This window comes from Penicillium verhagenii (assembly GCF_028828195.1).
Source record: "Penicillium verhagenii strain IBT 33310 chromosome Unknown utg000011l_segment0_segment0, whole genome shotgun sequence".
NCBI classification, from domain to species: Eukaryota; Fungi; Ascomycota; class Eurotiomycetes; order Eurotiales; family Aspergillaceae; genus Penicillium; species Penicillium verhagenii.
In genome coordinates this window covers 79732-94867 of record NW_026643175.1, presented here as the reverse complement: position 1 = coordinate 94867, position 15136 = coordinate 79732, and the positions used below count along the sequence as shown (strand labels likewise).

Here is a 15136-nt window from a genome sequence, read left to right as displayed (position 1 = left end):
GATGCACATGACTACTATGCGCATAAATTTATGCTGCCAAGATTGGTGATTGATTAGATAATGATTTTATGGTTATAACTTATGGGTCACTTGATCCTCTATCAGGTGATTACTCTATCACTAATCACCAAGTAGTTGCCTCGGCACTGCACGATATTGATTTATTGCTGTATTTCAATGCAGATGATCTGTCCATTGGTGATGTTGGCCACTTTTTTCCTTAGCTTGATCCTTGATATCTCATCGTCATGAAGGGATCAACCATGCAAAGGAGACCATGACAAAACCCTGTGACGCGACAAGGAATGCCTGAGCCCTGAGGATTACGAGAGAGAAAAAAAAGGGAGATAACAAGGAAGTTATTGATGAAGAAAAAGCTGAAATATACTGGATTCTTAGTGGGTACCACTGCAGAGTAGAAAAGTATAGTTTAGTAGTGAGACCAAACCATGGTTCTCCATCAAGTCTCGAACGATTTGCGATCGACGGGAAAAAAAAAGAACCAAAAACTCAGTTCTAGAATTTAAGCTTGTCAGCCCTGCAGGGGACAACCCGCGTTCAATTTCATCTCCTTATTTGACAATCGTTTCAAACTTGTTCTTAACAGGATTAAAACTGATCTCCCTCACATCCTGCATGGCATTCCAAGCTTTTCCAAGGCTCAATTGATGATAACTCTTTGGTGGTTTCGCGATCGATTACCCCCTTCGGCACGTCCCAGTGGTCCCACTATCCCCAGTGTGGATCGCCACATTCTGCGACGCGACCCCCAAATCTGAGCCGATCCAACTCTTATACGCTTCCTGTCCACTCCGCTGCCTGTCACAATCCGTTTCAAAGTCAGACAATGGCAGCTGCGCTGCTTTAAAACCATGGCTTACGTGCTAGTCACTCTCTGTTGCGCTTTTGTTGCTCTGGGCTCATTCTTATTCGGCTATGACTCCGGTATCATCTCGTCCAGCATAGCGCAAAATGCTTTCTTGAACAAATTCGGATCCCCCGCTCTGTCAGATGCGGCGAGCGGCGGGATTATCTCCTCGTACACAGGTATAGTCCCTGAAACCGGTCTAGAACCAAACCGAAAACGAGAACTAGAGCATCCGATCTCTAATCTGCAAATTTTTTCTTCTCTTTTTAGGAGGGGCAATCGTGGGGTCTTTGTTAGCACCCTACATATCTGATTTCAGCGGCCGGAGGATGGTCATCTTCATTGGAGGACTGCTTGCTACCCTCGGTGCTGCACTTCAGGGAGGTGCTGTCACTATTGCGATGCTAATCGCTGGTCGATTCATCGCGGGCTTGGCAATCGGTCTCATGTCCGCCACAATCCCCGTATATTGCGTATGTTGACTCTACTCAGCCGCACTGTCAGCTTCAACAGCTTTAACTAATTTTGTTTTCAGAGCGAAGTTGCACCGCCTCAGATCCGTGGTATGCTGGCAAGCATGCAGCAATGGATGATCGGCCTGGGAATCATGGTAGCTGTAAGTAGCTTAGCTTCCGTTTGCTCGCAGGGGTGTCTGATCCTTGTCTAATACATTCCAGCAATGGGTGGGGTACGGATGTTCCCGCTATCCCGACGACTTCGCCTGGAGATTTCCTCTATCCCTACAAACAGCACCAGCCATCATTCTCACGTGTGGAGTATGGTTTCTCCCCGAATCGCCTCGCTGGCTCATCGAACACGGCAAAGAAGCCGCCGGGCGGTCGGTACTGACTCGTCTGCACCTAAACTTCAACGCAACCAACAACCAGCTGGTTGAACACGAGCTGGCCCAGATTCGCGAGAGTCTCGCTTACGAGAACACATCTGCCGTCCGCTCCTGGCGCCAACTCTTACTCTCCCCACAATGGCGATATAGGATTCTCCTAGCCTGTGGCTTACAGGCTTTCACGCAAATATCTGGCGCAAATGTTATCCAGTATTACGGACCTCGTCTATACAAGTCTTTGGGTCTTTCAACCTCGAATTCACTCATGATCATCGGCGTCTGGGGTGCGCTGGCGCAGTTCTGGAACACGGTCTTCATGTTCTTCATCGATAAAGTGGGTCGACGAAAGCTGCTCATTCCATCATTATTGGGCATGGGTGCAGCCATGTGCGCCGAGGCTACGCTTGCACGATATGTCGACTTCAACGACAGTAACGCCAACCCGAACGCGCTCCGTGCTGCGATCGCCATGTTCTTTGTCTTCTCTCTGTTCTATACGTCCCTTGGCATGATATCATGGATTTATCCGTCTGAGATTTTCCCTACGGCCATTCGAGCTCGGGGGTCCTCTATATCTACTGCGACAAACTGGTGTCTGAACCTGATCTTTGCGCAGTGCTCTCCCATTGCGCTCACGAAGCTTGGTTCAAACTACTTTTACTGCTTTGTTGCTTTCAATTGGATGGCCATGCTTCTTGTTTGGCTTTTCTATCCAGAAACCGTGGGTCGGTCTCTGGAGGAGGTGGAAGATGTTTTCATAAAGAAGAACTATGTTGCGGAGCCGGAAGTTCTTCCTACCGCACCCAGTCCGGAGGATCTACGACGAGACTCACATATCAAGCACAAGGGAATGGATCCCTTGTCCATGCATCCAACAAATAGTAGCTGGGGTAGTCGCGGCAACACATCGCCGCAGCTATGGTGTAAGAAGATGGATGAAGTATAAGATTGCATATATGTACAACCAATTAACGATTTCTGTTTGACCAACTTCAAATGCTTTACCATGGCATCTAGAAGATTGCCATTTATACACTTCTATTCATTTCATCTACTACCACGGAATTCCGAAATCTCTAATGACCTGAAATCACATCCCGCATTATATCGCCAATTGCGTCTGCGCCACCGCCTCCGCCTAGGAGCTTCTCATTCGTGGTTTGAATGATAACCCGGCGGTAGCTAATAAGAGCAGGGGACCCGTTATCCATCACTTCAAGAATCAGATGTAATACCTGACCCTTTGGCACGGCCACACGACTGATAAGCTCCACACAGCACTTATCGGGCGGCGGGATCTTGACATCCACAATGCTACCGATCTCATTGACCGGCTCAATCTCCAACAACCCAACCTCATAATGAACAGACCATTGCGTCGCACTTGGATCGCGATACTGATACCACTTGAACGTAATACGATCGTCAGGATCAGGATCATATGACGCAGATGCATCGAACCGAAACGTCGAACCAGCCTCCAGCTCAAAATCCAGCGGCTCCAGACCCTGACTCCCATTCAAAACAACAACAGGATGGTGATTAGCCTTGCTCAGATCAGACGAAAGCGACCACTGCATACGCGCCGCGAAATCCATCTGAAAAGCATCGCGCCATCGCCAAATAGTTGCATGATTCGATTTATGCGTCTGTCCATCACACCCAACAACTTCATCCGAAGTATCACTAAAATGACCATTGGCCACGCCGTCCGTACCAACCCCACATGTAGTCGCAATATACCGACCGCCCCAAGATCCATATTCCGGCCGCTCAGGCACACCCAATCCATTCTGGATAAGATACAGAAACGTCGGCGTATCGCCCTCGGGAATAAACATATAATCCGGATACGCTCCGCCCAGGGGCCCGATCTGGATATTCTCCTTGATCCACGTCTTGCTGATCTTGCTGGGATCCGGCCCGCCCTTGTCAAAGCCGTACCATGCGTCGCCGGAGATCCCGCACCAGGCTGCCATGCCGTACTGGTTCCAGCCGTGCACGGAGCAGATATAGAAAAGATCCGGGTACTTTGTTCTCATCCAGGCGCCTGTGTCGTCTTGGTCGGAGATGGCGTACACGCGCAGCTTGGAGCGCAGCTTTAGGGCTTCGGCGGCTGAATGCGTGTTTTGGATTCTGAGGAGGACGGAGGCGAGCACGTTTGTTCCGCCCCAGCAAAGGATCCAGAGGGGCTGTTCGTCTGTTGGTGTGAGGATACGTTGTAGAAGAAGCTCGGCGCCTTCGCTGAGGGGTATGTCGTCTCCGACTGCTGTCATGCCATAGGTCTAAGAATGGTACATGAATAAACGTCAGGAGTCAATTCTAACGCGCGGGAGGACAATCTTGTATATGTACCTCTGCACCCTTCTTGATCAAAGATCGCATATAATCAGCTGTCGGGTATGGATCCTTTGGATTCGCATGGGCGTTGAGGTTGTCGACCACTTTCTCATAGCCATCGACAATCTTATGCATATCCTGTGGACAAACCTTGTTCTTCATCCATGTCGACGTACAAGCGACCAGCCCTTCAGTCTGAAACTGGTTTGAATAAAGCAAGTAGCGAACCAACGACTCCGCATCATCCGGCTCATTGGAAATGTCACTCAAAATAAACACACGTGGTTTCGAGGGGAAAGTCTGGAGCTGGAGTTGATCGGGAGACGCCATGGTGATTTACGGCTTCCAAGCTTGAGGTTTGATCCAAGCAAACTTAAGAAGGGAGAACAAAGAGGAGGGGAAATCGTCAAGCGATAACCATGAGGATAACAAGCCATATTTGAACTTATTGGAGCATGCAAGCAGCACATTCCCAAAACCGCAACTCGAGCCCCGCAGCCCCGGATTGATGAAGCGGGGGGTCGGTCGAGCCGGGGTTTAGCCGATGCACTCCTCGAAAGTGGTAACTTTAACCGCCGGGGTAAAGATTAACTAGTCGATTCAAATGTTGCCGTCCTAGATCGGGATCCACTTTGTTTTAGAATTGGGCCCTGTCATATTGAAAGAAGTGCTGGGGTAGGCTGTGACCATGTGTTTGAGATGTGGGCCCGGTGTCCGAGAATGAACCTCAAGTGCTTTCTTGAAACTCATTCCAAATTTTAGGCAATCCAACTCACATTTTCAAACTTTAGGTACACCTTTCATGTTACTCGTCTCGAATATAACACCTATTGGAGAGGGTCTCATGACAACCTGGAAGGTCGATACCAGCTTCTCTCACTGGGTCGGATACCAGGCTCAAGTGCTCTAATAGGCCTGACTCCTGACATCAGCATGGGCCAGCACTTCAACAGCCCCAAGTGGCAATCTAGGCCGTGTTATTTCAAGCCGATACTCCGGCAGGAGCTTCAAACGATGATTGTGCTCTTCCTTTGAAACATTGGGTGGTGCCGCATTCATAACAGTCGGTCAAAATATATTGCAGAACCGTGCGGCTCATGAACATTAGAGGTTGACCTCGAAGCGACATTTCCAACCGTAAGATCCTTCGATGCCCCGCAGATTTCTACAGTGGGTACAGCCTCGCTACGATCTATGATACCCATAAAGGACCTCCATAAGGTGCTTGTCGCCTACAATAACGCGTTAACTCATCTCTTTTCGGTAGCGACGGTCATGTCAGCCCTCACTACATATCATTGGAAGTTTGTGCGTGAAGTGAAAGGGTATTAAGTCGAAGAAGCAATAACAAGTTTGAGGTACTTGTGGTATAAGAAAGACTGGAGGAGTAATAATTGGCCTAAATTACTTGGCAGATCCATGGTGAAGGGTAGTTCTAGAAAGGTCTCATGTTAGTGTGGCCTCAGGATTTATAGAGGATATGCGCGATTTTTAAAGTTGAGCCCATTGTTTGTGTTTGCTTTTTCAAGAACGTTTGCTGTATAAACAAATGTATGTATTCTAGAAGATCTAAAAGGCTAAATTTACTGAGACTTTCAGTTTATATAGGCCATGCGCGATTTAAAGTTGAGCATATTTTCAGTCTGGGGAGTGGTGCCAAAAGAAGGTATCTTCTAAACAAAATCTAGAACAATTCCCAGGTTGAAAATGTGCTCAACTTTAAATCGCGCACAGCCTCTACAAATCAAAATACCATGTTAAAATTAGACACTAGTAGTATTCTAGAAGCTTTCTAGATTCTGTCTAGAATACACTTTCCTTTGGGATACAAGTGGGGCGCGAGTGGCATAGATTATGGGGTTTAAATTGATAGAAACACAGGTCACTCTCTTAGATATCCAGTTGAAATTTATGCTCAAGATCTCACAATTTACGAGGACAATGCTCCTTTTCAATCTTCAAGCATTTGCTTTCCCCCTCGAGTCTTCATCAACCCCCACTGCTCAAGCCACATATCCAACCAGTGCTCACTAACCGACCCAAGGCTCACCAAACGGGGCAACTGTTGTTCAGTTTTTCTCGTATCCAATATGAGCGGATTCAGATAACTGCTATCGGCGAGCCCCTGGAAAAAGCCAAGGAGGCCAATACCAGAACTTTGCGACCGGATCCCTGAACTTCCAAGCGCCAGGTCCGTTAAGAGCGACACCCATTCTTGCAGAGACACCACTTTGAGAGCATCCGGCCGCCCAAGCCGCCCCGCCAAGAATTGCACCATATCAGAGTACTGCGTACGGTGAGGGTTCACAAGATGGTAGTATTTTGTCAAAAAACCATCAGTGCCGGCGTGACCGTGTCCAGAATGGTCTACACACCGAGACGCGTCCAGATCCAAATTGCAAACGAGGTCTGAAAGGATTTCGCCTACAAAGTCGACGGGGAGCCAATCTATTTCGTTCGCAAAGCCAAGCGTATCCGGTAGACAACCGATGTCAATGGAGCTGGTGAGAAGAGTCGGAAACCAGTCGCGCAATGGCCAAGCGCGAGTATGGTCAAGCTCTGGCTTTTGGTGCTGGCTATGCTTCCGTTTCTGGAGATATTGTATAGGACCGGCAACTTGTCCGAGGCGACAGATTGAGGATCTGATCCCGACCGATTGGCCGACTTTGTCAAGGAGGAGGCTGGCGATTAATTTACTTGCCCCGTAGCCCGTTCCGGCAATTGATGGAGATGTCAATCTTTCTTCTGGGACTGCGTTGGGTTGGTCCCAATTTCTGACTGTGCCGACCGAGGAAAGAAATATGAAATGGATTGCATGTTTGGCGGCATGGGTGAAATGAATCAGGCTTGACACGCCTTTGATGTTTGGCTCGAAATAATCGAGAGGCCGATTGAAGTCTACTGCCCATTGGCAATGAAGAATGTCCGTGACGCTGTCTAGGAGCTCGGAGTAGACATCTGCGGAAAGACCAAAGTCTGGCTGTGTTAGATCTGCCTGTAGATGTTTAAACTTGACAGTCGGTTCATAGTTGGGGAATTGCTGGATCCAAGCGTTGGTCTGATCGCCTCCACTCCTGTTTAAACAGGTTACCCGTTTTATCTCCTTTCTCTGAAGAAGAGCATATAGTGTGTAAGATCCGACGAAACCCGTGCTTCCAGTAAGAAGAACGTGTCTGCCATTACTATTGGAAGCGGCAGCCTTAGTGCTCATAGGAGTGGTTGGTATATCCTCGAGATATCTATAAAATTAGCATATCGATGCCTCTGATTTGCCAAGAATGGCGGGTTACCTTGTCAGAATTTGATCAAATCCGTTTTCTTCTCCTGGTCCATCTTCAAGCGATTCGAGATCTCGAAAAATAAAGCTCGCTAGCATGGCAGGTGTTGGGTTTTGGTAGATGGCGTTGATGTTGATAGTCAGTTTATCTTCGCTGGCACGACATCCCCGATCTCCAAGCGCTCTTTCCAAAGAAATGGCGAGAATTTGGGCTTTTTTGGAGTCCAATCCAGCTGCAAAAACATCCATATGAGCCATCAATGCTGTTGAGCTCAATAAACTCTTCCCAATAAAAGTAGCCAGGCTGGCTGCAAGAGCCTTTTCATCAGATAAATCTAGGCACAGGGGTTCCCAGTCGGACGACTCGGAAATATCCACTGAATGGTATATCTTATCGATATCAGACTCATACAGTTGCAGTGTTTGGTTCCGGTGAACCGTGCCTTTTGGGGTCCGAACAAAAGGCTTGTCTGTCGGAGCAAAGATGATCATCTTCTCGTGGATTTCAGAGTCGCGGGAATTCTGCGAATTCTCGATCTTCAAAGCATCTTTGATGGATCTTTGAAGATCATCAGGGACTGTATCTAAAGATATTCCAATTTGTGTTCCATCATCCATCTCTACCAGCAGCCCTGGATATAGTCTGTTACCTCCGAACACCAAAGCTGCTTTCACTCCTGGAATGCCATTCAAACGACTTTCGACAGGCATAGGGTTCATTTTTTCTCCAGTGGAAAAGACAACGAGATCGTCTATCCTGTACCTATATTCCCATAGTTCATCGATTGATGGATGCTTCCGAAACACATCCTTGGTAGACCATTCCTCGACATCAGGAAAGTTGTGAAACACAGCTTGATATTGTTCGTAAGACATATCGCGACGGATCACAAGCTCAAAGTCGGTAGGTTCTTCATTGGAGCCAGTCAAAACAGGCCGCCAATATATGCCATTGCAGGGGTGGAAATGATAATAGTGCCAATTTGAGGGATCAGTCGGATACTGGACAAAGGACCAGCACTCTGTGCTACCAATGGCATTAAAAAGTCGACACTTTGTCAAGACTGTATCCCCTGATTTCAGACTTATCGAGCCTAGGATAGAACTCTTGTCAATAAACCGAGCACACAAAATCAACGTCGAAGCCTCTCACCTACCTCCTCCAGAAAAGATCCAATCAAGCTTAGATATACCGTCCAAGATCTCCGCGTCCTTTGCGATATCATCAATCAACGAAGGCGGCAAAAGGGCACCATCTAAATCAGGTACCTGCAGCGCATCGCGAAGAACCGAAGTATTTGGTGGTTGGTGCGGATACCCAAAAAGAACAGTAGAGCCTGAGAAGAGAAAATAACAAGCCATGCCAAAACCTGCCGCATGGAACAATGGAAATGCAACATATACTGTCCTTGCTTCCGCCATTATTTCAAAATGGCACTTCATACCACAGGGTTCGTTCTTTGACAAGAAACGCGAAGAATCCGCTGCTGCAACTGCATGATGGGACATTGACACAGGTTTAGGCATACCAGTCGAGCCGGACGTGTGCAATACCTTTTTGAAATTAGCAAATTAGTAAATTGCAGGGACTAATTCTGTCCGGGGTGCTCACGAGCATAGGGCTCGAAATGAGAGTGTCCCATGATCCCTCGAATGGATAATTTTCCACAGCATCTAGATCTTGAATCAGATCAAGAAGATCATCAATCATAAGGGTATCGATCTTCATTGTCTGTGAGATCTCATCTTTGATGCCATCAAAGGAACAATCAAACAACAGAAGCGTTGAGTCACAATTCCCGAGAAGATGCTTGCAGATTGCGGGACTACTGCGAGGTGATATCAGAAGAGCCTAGATGTTGATTAGACCTCGATATCAATTTGAACTCAAGTGCCATCTAATAGGTAGCACAGTACGCACCTTTGTGCCCAACTTTGTTGCTGCCAATGAAATCAACAGATCTCTCAAATCGCTCGGGCCCAAGTAACTATCAAGAACTTGAATTAGGTCCATAGGACTTAAATTCATCTGGAGGTGAGATCATACGCAATAACAGAGGAATCGTTGATCTCAACGCCGTGGCCATGGATGCTCCAGCATATTTTGTCAACCAAGGCGGCAATATCACGATAGCTCAGGATCACCTGTTGACCTTCAGATTGATCATTTGGTGGAGCTAGAAGTTGATGGATAGCTGGTTTATGTGGGTCTCGGATCGCTAGATCACTAATGTAATGAAGCAGAGTTCGACGCCCAGCAGACTGGTTACCATAATGGGTGTATTCTGTTCCTGGAATATTGGCTGTAGCCATAACTGCAGCTGGAATCAAAATAAAATGAGCCAAGGGGCCTGGGGCCTGGGGTATGTTCTAATCACTGAAGATATTGATTAGTATGCTTATGTGCAAATGTTTACGGTCGGCAGAGGGGTAGCACTTGAGTATTTTAAAAGCCAGAGTCATGTGAGAACTCATGCAGTGAGCAGCACTTGAGTGTTCATGCATAGTATAGATGAGCCCAAAAATTAAAACCCTTGGAAAGCGCAAGTCCCGATTAAAACCGGAGGATTAGTGCTTCCAAAGCACGAGAGAAAACCACATGTGCAGACTCCAGAACGGTATCCAGCCTGGACAACGCGAATGTTGGTATATTTGGAGTTGGGGGTATGTATGGGCCACCTTGCCATCAAACTCACAACATTGAATTTCATCTGTATGTTGAATTTTCCCATTGGAATGGGATTGCGAATTATATAGAATTGTATAATAGAACATATGATATGGAGTAATTACAACAACGATGGCATAATATAACTCGTCAAGGGGGCTTCCAAAATCTCCCGTCGTAAATCAGTTTCCCACATATATGTAGTAGGCTCTGACAGTTGCATTGTCAAACATGAAAAAAGAAAATCACTAATGCGATACCACGAGTCCGCACTTAACCGCTTGGCAATTTTTAACATTCGACCAGCAAACCAGGGCCGTGCAGAAGGGGATGGAGCATTGGGAGAATATTGCGAGAAATCTGGAGTGGTACCGTCAGGACCATTTCCACATTCCATCGTAGAGCCATCATTGCATGAGAGCAGTATTTGGAGGACTGCTTCGACAGAGCCGCTCATGCTAACCTCGCTTTCAACGATGGCCTGTTGCAGCGTTCTTAAAAAGTTCGCTGCATGGACAGGAGTGTACCGGTAGTCCCAGAATGCGGCATTCAGCATCACGAGTGCAGTTAACCGAGCAACCATTTGTTTTCGATCTCCTGAGGTTGTGAATCGAGAGCCAGGTGGCGCAGCTAGGATTTGGAAGAGATGAGAGGTCTCTGACACGGCCGTGTGTCGAGATATGTCACAAGTCTTTGGGTTGTCTTTTTGGTAGAAGGCAAGCTGCTCGCAGCGCCGGAGAAAATCGAGGAAGTATTCGCAATTAAGTCGAATTTCATCCATGGGGTGAGTTGAAACTTGGAGGGATTTTGAAGGATTTGGAGGAACATCAATACAGCCCCCCGAGGGTGGTGAATCGGACAGGGTAGATGATGTGGAAGATGGCGGAGAGGGTATAAAAGTGATGGTTTCGGAAGGCTGGGGTGGTGTAGGATCAGGAGGCGAGGTTGTGGTAGATGGAGAGTACTCAAATGAAAAGCTAGGGCCATGTGTTTCATATCCTGACAGAATGTAATCTTGCCAGTTGATTAACATCCCAAGGCGAGTATTGGCAAAGGCAGCGGGCCCGCCGCGGCTACGAATCATCTCCCGGGCAGCACGCATATGTACCCAACTAATCTCTTTGTGCCCTGGTCGCGGATCAAAGTCTTCTAGAGCAGCGGCACTCAGACAGGATACAATTGCGACGTCCGAATTGTCTCGCGGATAATTGGTCAAATGCTCGCGAAGCATGCTGAGCGAACGATCACGATGCACCAGGGCATCTGTCGATTCAGTCTCGTTGCGAACCCACGCCCAGGTATTTGCAGCGTGAACGAGGATGGTGTTTTGGAAAGCAACAGCGCCCTTCATCCCTTCCGGAACAAATACAGAAGTATACCAGTTGTGGGCCTTCGGTGACCGGAAATGGGTTCCATAAGAGCAAGCCGGCATATCGTTCACGTAGAAGTCGAAAAGCCTTTGACCGTCTTGATCGAGTTGTAAGGGAAGTGAGTTGAATGGGTCTGTCCTGGCAGCGCTCATAATAGTCCTCGGGGATTTCACGACCTCCCAAGGTGTTTCTAATCCTGAAGATCCCGGTGTGAAGTTACCGCCGAAGTCCGTTGTAGAGGAGAAGTCTGGTAGAAAGGGATTTCCTTGTGTCTCGGCCGTCGGGCTTCGAAAGGGAAGAGATAACGAGGCATCGTGAGAATGCGATGATATAGAGTTTCCCTGATGCCAGCCCCGCATGTGTTCGAGGCCGTTTGGTGAACTTTCTTCCCCATATAGAGGCTCAGATTCATTTGCAGATGCGCTTGAGGTCCCCTGGCTGTTGTTTCTGGCGGTCTTGGTAGGCTTGCGCTTCAATGGAGCTCGGTCTTTCTTAGGACGTCCACGTCTAGCCGGCGGACGAGGGATCTCTTCGTCGCTATCACTTTGACGGGGCCCACCCTTCTTCTGGCGCATATACTCTTGCATCACATGACGCTTCACCTGCGTCAGGTTGCTTCGACGGTTTTCCGTCGCATCGATAAATTGCCACCTTACATTAGATGTAGAGGTATCTGGCAAACTACCCGACTTCCCATCCCCTGTATCCGACATTGTGAAGTAAATGATGTTTCACTGAGAAGCCGGCAGATGCTTTGTGCGCGTGTATCGCGTTACTTCGGCTATAAGTGGGGGTAAAGGGGAGGGGGGAGTAGGAGGGACGACGGTTGATTGATTCAGCGCTGTTCTTTTTGGTGGGTTATATATTCCGTGACTGCAACTGCAAGCGAATGTATATTTCTGTCAGATAGAATTTTAGTGCATCAAAAGAGGAGGTCCCTGGGGCCAAAAGGTTTCAACGGCCGAAGGTCCAGACAGTCGGGATAGCACGGCGGGCGATCGAGAAGATAGGCAGAGGCGAGGGGTCCACCGGGCGCTGATGCATTGACCTCGAAAGGGACTGTTTTAACGAAGATTTGCTCAAGTGAACATCCAGGGCAAAGGGACTGTGGGTATAAGCTAGGACCCGAGAGGTGATGAACCGATATGCCGGATCCGACACGTGTGGTTCGAGTTGACTGCGTCAAATGTCTGGATCGCCGCCGGGAGAACAAATCAGCGGTCAGGAAATGCCCGGCATAAGGGCTTAAGAGATGGGGGGCGAGAATGCTTTGGGATTTAATGATTATTCCCTGAGCTTGACCCGTCTCCAAAGACTCTGCAATGATCCCTTTCCCGATCTGAGACGGATAAGATCAGTTGATGCGGCCCGTCACGAGAGATGACGATGATTGGTAGATTACTCATAAACTCGCACTCCTATCCCCATTTCCGGTTAGACGTGATCCGAGGGGCCACAATTTAAGACGCTCTCCACAAGCAACGGTGGGAATCCTTCTGCTTTACCGAGCGGACGAATTAGCTACTGACTCGTTAGTCCCTGGCGAGGCTCGTGCTCATGGTGAAATTGCTTAAGTTTGTTTCTTTTTTTGGGCAAAGGGTTTAGGCATGTAATGGGGGGGGGATTGATAAGACTCTTGACGTCAAAATCCCAGCAATTCGTTTAGTTGGTGGAGAAAAGGTTTTTGTGACCAGTCTCGCTTCGCTTCGTGTCGGAATATCTCCGGCTTTTTCTCTTGTATCCTCTTTTTCTGTCGATTTCTTCGATTTCTCAAATTTGAACACGGCAATTGTGGACCCAGAATCCCCAAATATCCCCAGAGGTTCAACCCGTTCGCATTTCCTTTTCCCGATGCCCTAGGAATCTACGATGATCATTGGTAGTTATCCATGGGACCGCCTCATGGCCTTTATTGTTTCCCGTGTTTTGGCACTATCGGTGCTCCATTATCCATATATAGACTGCAGATAACTTTGGAAAGCCCCCACATAACCCATCTGCGACATTATAACTTCCTTGGGTATTAATTAGAGTGATCGTCTCCCGAGTCTTCAAGGTGTGGCGGGTTAGGCGACCAACATGAGGGTCCTCCTCACTGAAATTATTGGATTCTACTTCTTCATTCGACAATGATCCCTGCTAGGGTTTTATCCAGGGGCAAATTGAATTGATGATCCCAATCTTCACGTGTGAACTGTCTGTTTTCAGGGGGTTTGACAATTCTACGTTTATTTCCTCTATGTATAGTACTAGTAACTAGTAGTAGATGTCTGATTGATTATGCATCCATGATCATAATTGCCGAGACCATATGACAATGTGGGCAAGTCCACCCTTCAAAGTGGTAAGACGCAGGGAATTCTTTGGTAGTTCCAAGTACTTTTGCCGATCGACAACCGTTGGTCTGATCCCCAGTTGCGATAACACGCTAAGAAACGGCCCCCAAACGCTCCACATGCAGGCTGACTTCATGGTTCATGATTCATGCTGCCCCTGCCCAGGTGCTATACGAAAATTTCAGTACATACGAGTATGTACTAAAGCACTTGAGCGAAAAAAAGCATAGATTAAGGATACGAGTCTCAGCCACAATTCATTGACTCCAGGGCTAGTCTCCAATGTCTGACCTTATTGCATCATTTCCACTCATATTCCTCTATTTTTACTCCGTATTAGTGCAAGCTTTTTACACGCTTTAAAAAAGCCCTGGATAATACTTAGTACTATATACAAACCTACACATAAGCCAAACAAGGATTTTTTCCTGAATGAGCACACCGGTTCCCAGGCCTCTTCAAACCTTGAATTTCCTGTATGATTGTAACCACCTAGGGGGTTTTCACATAGAAATCTTGACCCCCTGTACTAAATATGTGCGGTGAGGAGCTCGGTGGCCGGGGAATATCGGAGCCGTAGATTATTTGGATGGCTTCGTGATGACTGCAACTATATTGTAGGTTGTTGGGAATCGGATCCGACAGAGAGTTGGCTTGGTTTTGGGCACAAAGTATCGACTTGGGGGGTATCTGGCGGCGCCAGTGCAGGGACTAAGGGTGTAAAAAATTCCCTTTACAAGAATTCCAAGGACAGTTTGCCTATCATTTCAGAAAAGTTCTGAAGTCCCCCACCAAACAAACAAGGATTTGACAGATAAAGGTTTGGGCTACAAAGAAATCCAAGTGATGCGGTAAGTTCTGGCATTCAAAGGCGGTAAGGCCGCGCCCACACTGATCGCGTGTTAAACCTATTCACCGCCCTGAGATTCCGCCAAAACTCCGCGTCGCCGATCCGTGAATCCCCAAGATTCTCCCTGTGATAGCGCTAACATCTGTGACTCCGGTGAGGTTTCGCATGTTCGAAGCTCCTTTCCAGAATTCTTTTGATATTCACCACCCCTCTGGCAACCACCCACAACTCAAATTGGACCCCGGCTGTTCCCCTCCAAGCAAGCGGTGGAGCCCCGATTCTCGCGAAAGAAATCCCCCCGGCGACCCTGACCCAGTTAAAAGGGCCGCGTCATATATCTTGGTCGTCGCAAAAACGCGAAGGTTCTCCGGAGAGCTTTGGGAATTGTGTGATTCGAATGAAAATTCCATGATGCCTCCAATCGTCCTGTTTACATCTGTGTGAATCAAAACTCATCTCGCGCCCGCTCCCTGTGTTCCCGTTAAACCTTGACCCAGCCCGAGTCTCTTTAGATTTGGCGTTGCGTCTCTTATCTTCGCGTGATTTGATATACCACGGAAGCTCTCGAAATCCACTGAGCTCA

General features: G+C 47.8%; 6 protein-coding genes across 6 annotated transcripts; 1 reads left to right on the top strand and 5 right to left on the bottom strand.

Moving 5' to 3' along the window:
• Positions 1–872: 872 nt before the first annotated feature.
• N7466_010430 (sugar porter family MFS transporter) lies at positions 873–2658 on the top strand (the record flags this gene model as incomplete). Its single annotated transcript, XM_057169819.1, has 4 exons — positions 873–1047; positions 1139–1341; positions 1404–1484; positions 1546–2658. The coding sequence occupies 4 exons, from the start codon at positions 873–875 to the stop codon at positions 2656–2658; spliced, it is 1572 nt and encodes a 523-aa protein (XP_057016428.1).
• A 130-nt stretch (positions 2659–2788) lies between these two features.
• Positions 2789–4382, bottom strand: N7466_010429 (DUF1593 domain-containing protein; the record flags this gene model as incomplete). The annotated part of the gene is made up of 2 exons (XM_057169818.1): positions 2789–3997; positions 4068–4382. 2 exons carry the CDS (start codon positions 4380–4382, stop codon positions 2789–2791), a joined length of 1524 nt encoding a protein of 507 aa, XP_057016427.1.
• A 1621-nt stretch (positions 4383–6003) lies between these two features.
• Positions 6004–7263, bottom strand: N7466_010428 (Male sterility NAD-binding; the record flags this gene model as incomplete). The annotated part of the gene is made up of 1 exon (XM_057169817.1): positions 6004–7263. One exon carries the CDS (start codon positions 7261–7263, stop codon positions 6004–6006), a length of 1260 nt encoding a protein of 419 aa, XP_057016426.1.
• Positions 7264–7338: 75 nt separating this feature from the next.
• Positions 7339–8205, bottom strand: N7466_010427 (Male sterility NAD-binding; the record flags this gene model as incomplete). Its single annotated transcript, XM_057169816.1, has 1 exon — positions 7339–8205. One exon carries the CDS (start codon positions 8203–8205, stop codon positions 7339–7341), a length of 867 nt encoding a protein of 288 aa, XP_057016425.1.
• Positions 8206–9354: 1149 nt separating this feature from the next.
• Positions 9355–9642, bottom strand: N7466_010426 (Male sterility NAD-binding; the record flags this gene model as incomplete). The annotated part of the gene is made up of 1 exon (XM_057169815.1): positions 9355–9642. One exon carries the CDS (start codon positions 9640–9642, stop codon positions 9355–9357), a length of 288 nt encoding a protein of 95 aa, XP_057016424.1.
• A 476-nt stretch (positions 9643–10118) lies between these two features.
• On the bottom strand, positions 10119–12080 carry N7466_010425 (sigma-70 region 2 family protein; the record flags this gene model as incomplete). Its single annotated transcript, XM_057169814.1, has 1 exon — positions 10119–12080. The coding sequence occupies one exon, from the start codon at positions 12078–12080 to the stop codon at positions 10119–10121; it is 1962 nt and encodes a 653-aa protein (XP_057016423.1).
• Between the last annotated feature and the right edge of the window lie 3056 nt (positions 12081–15136).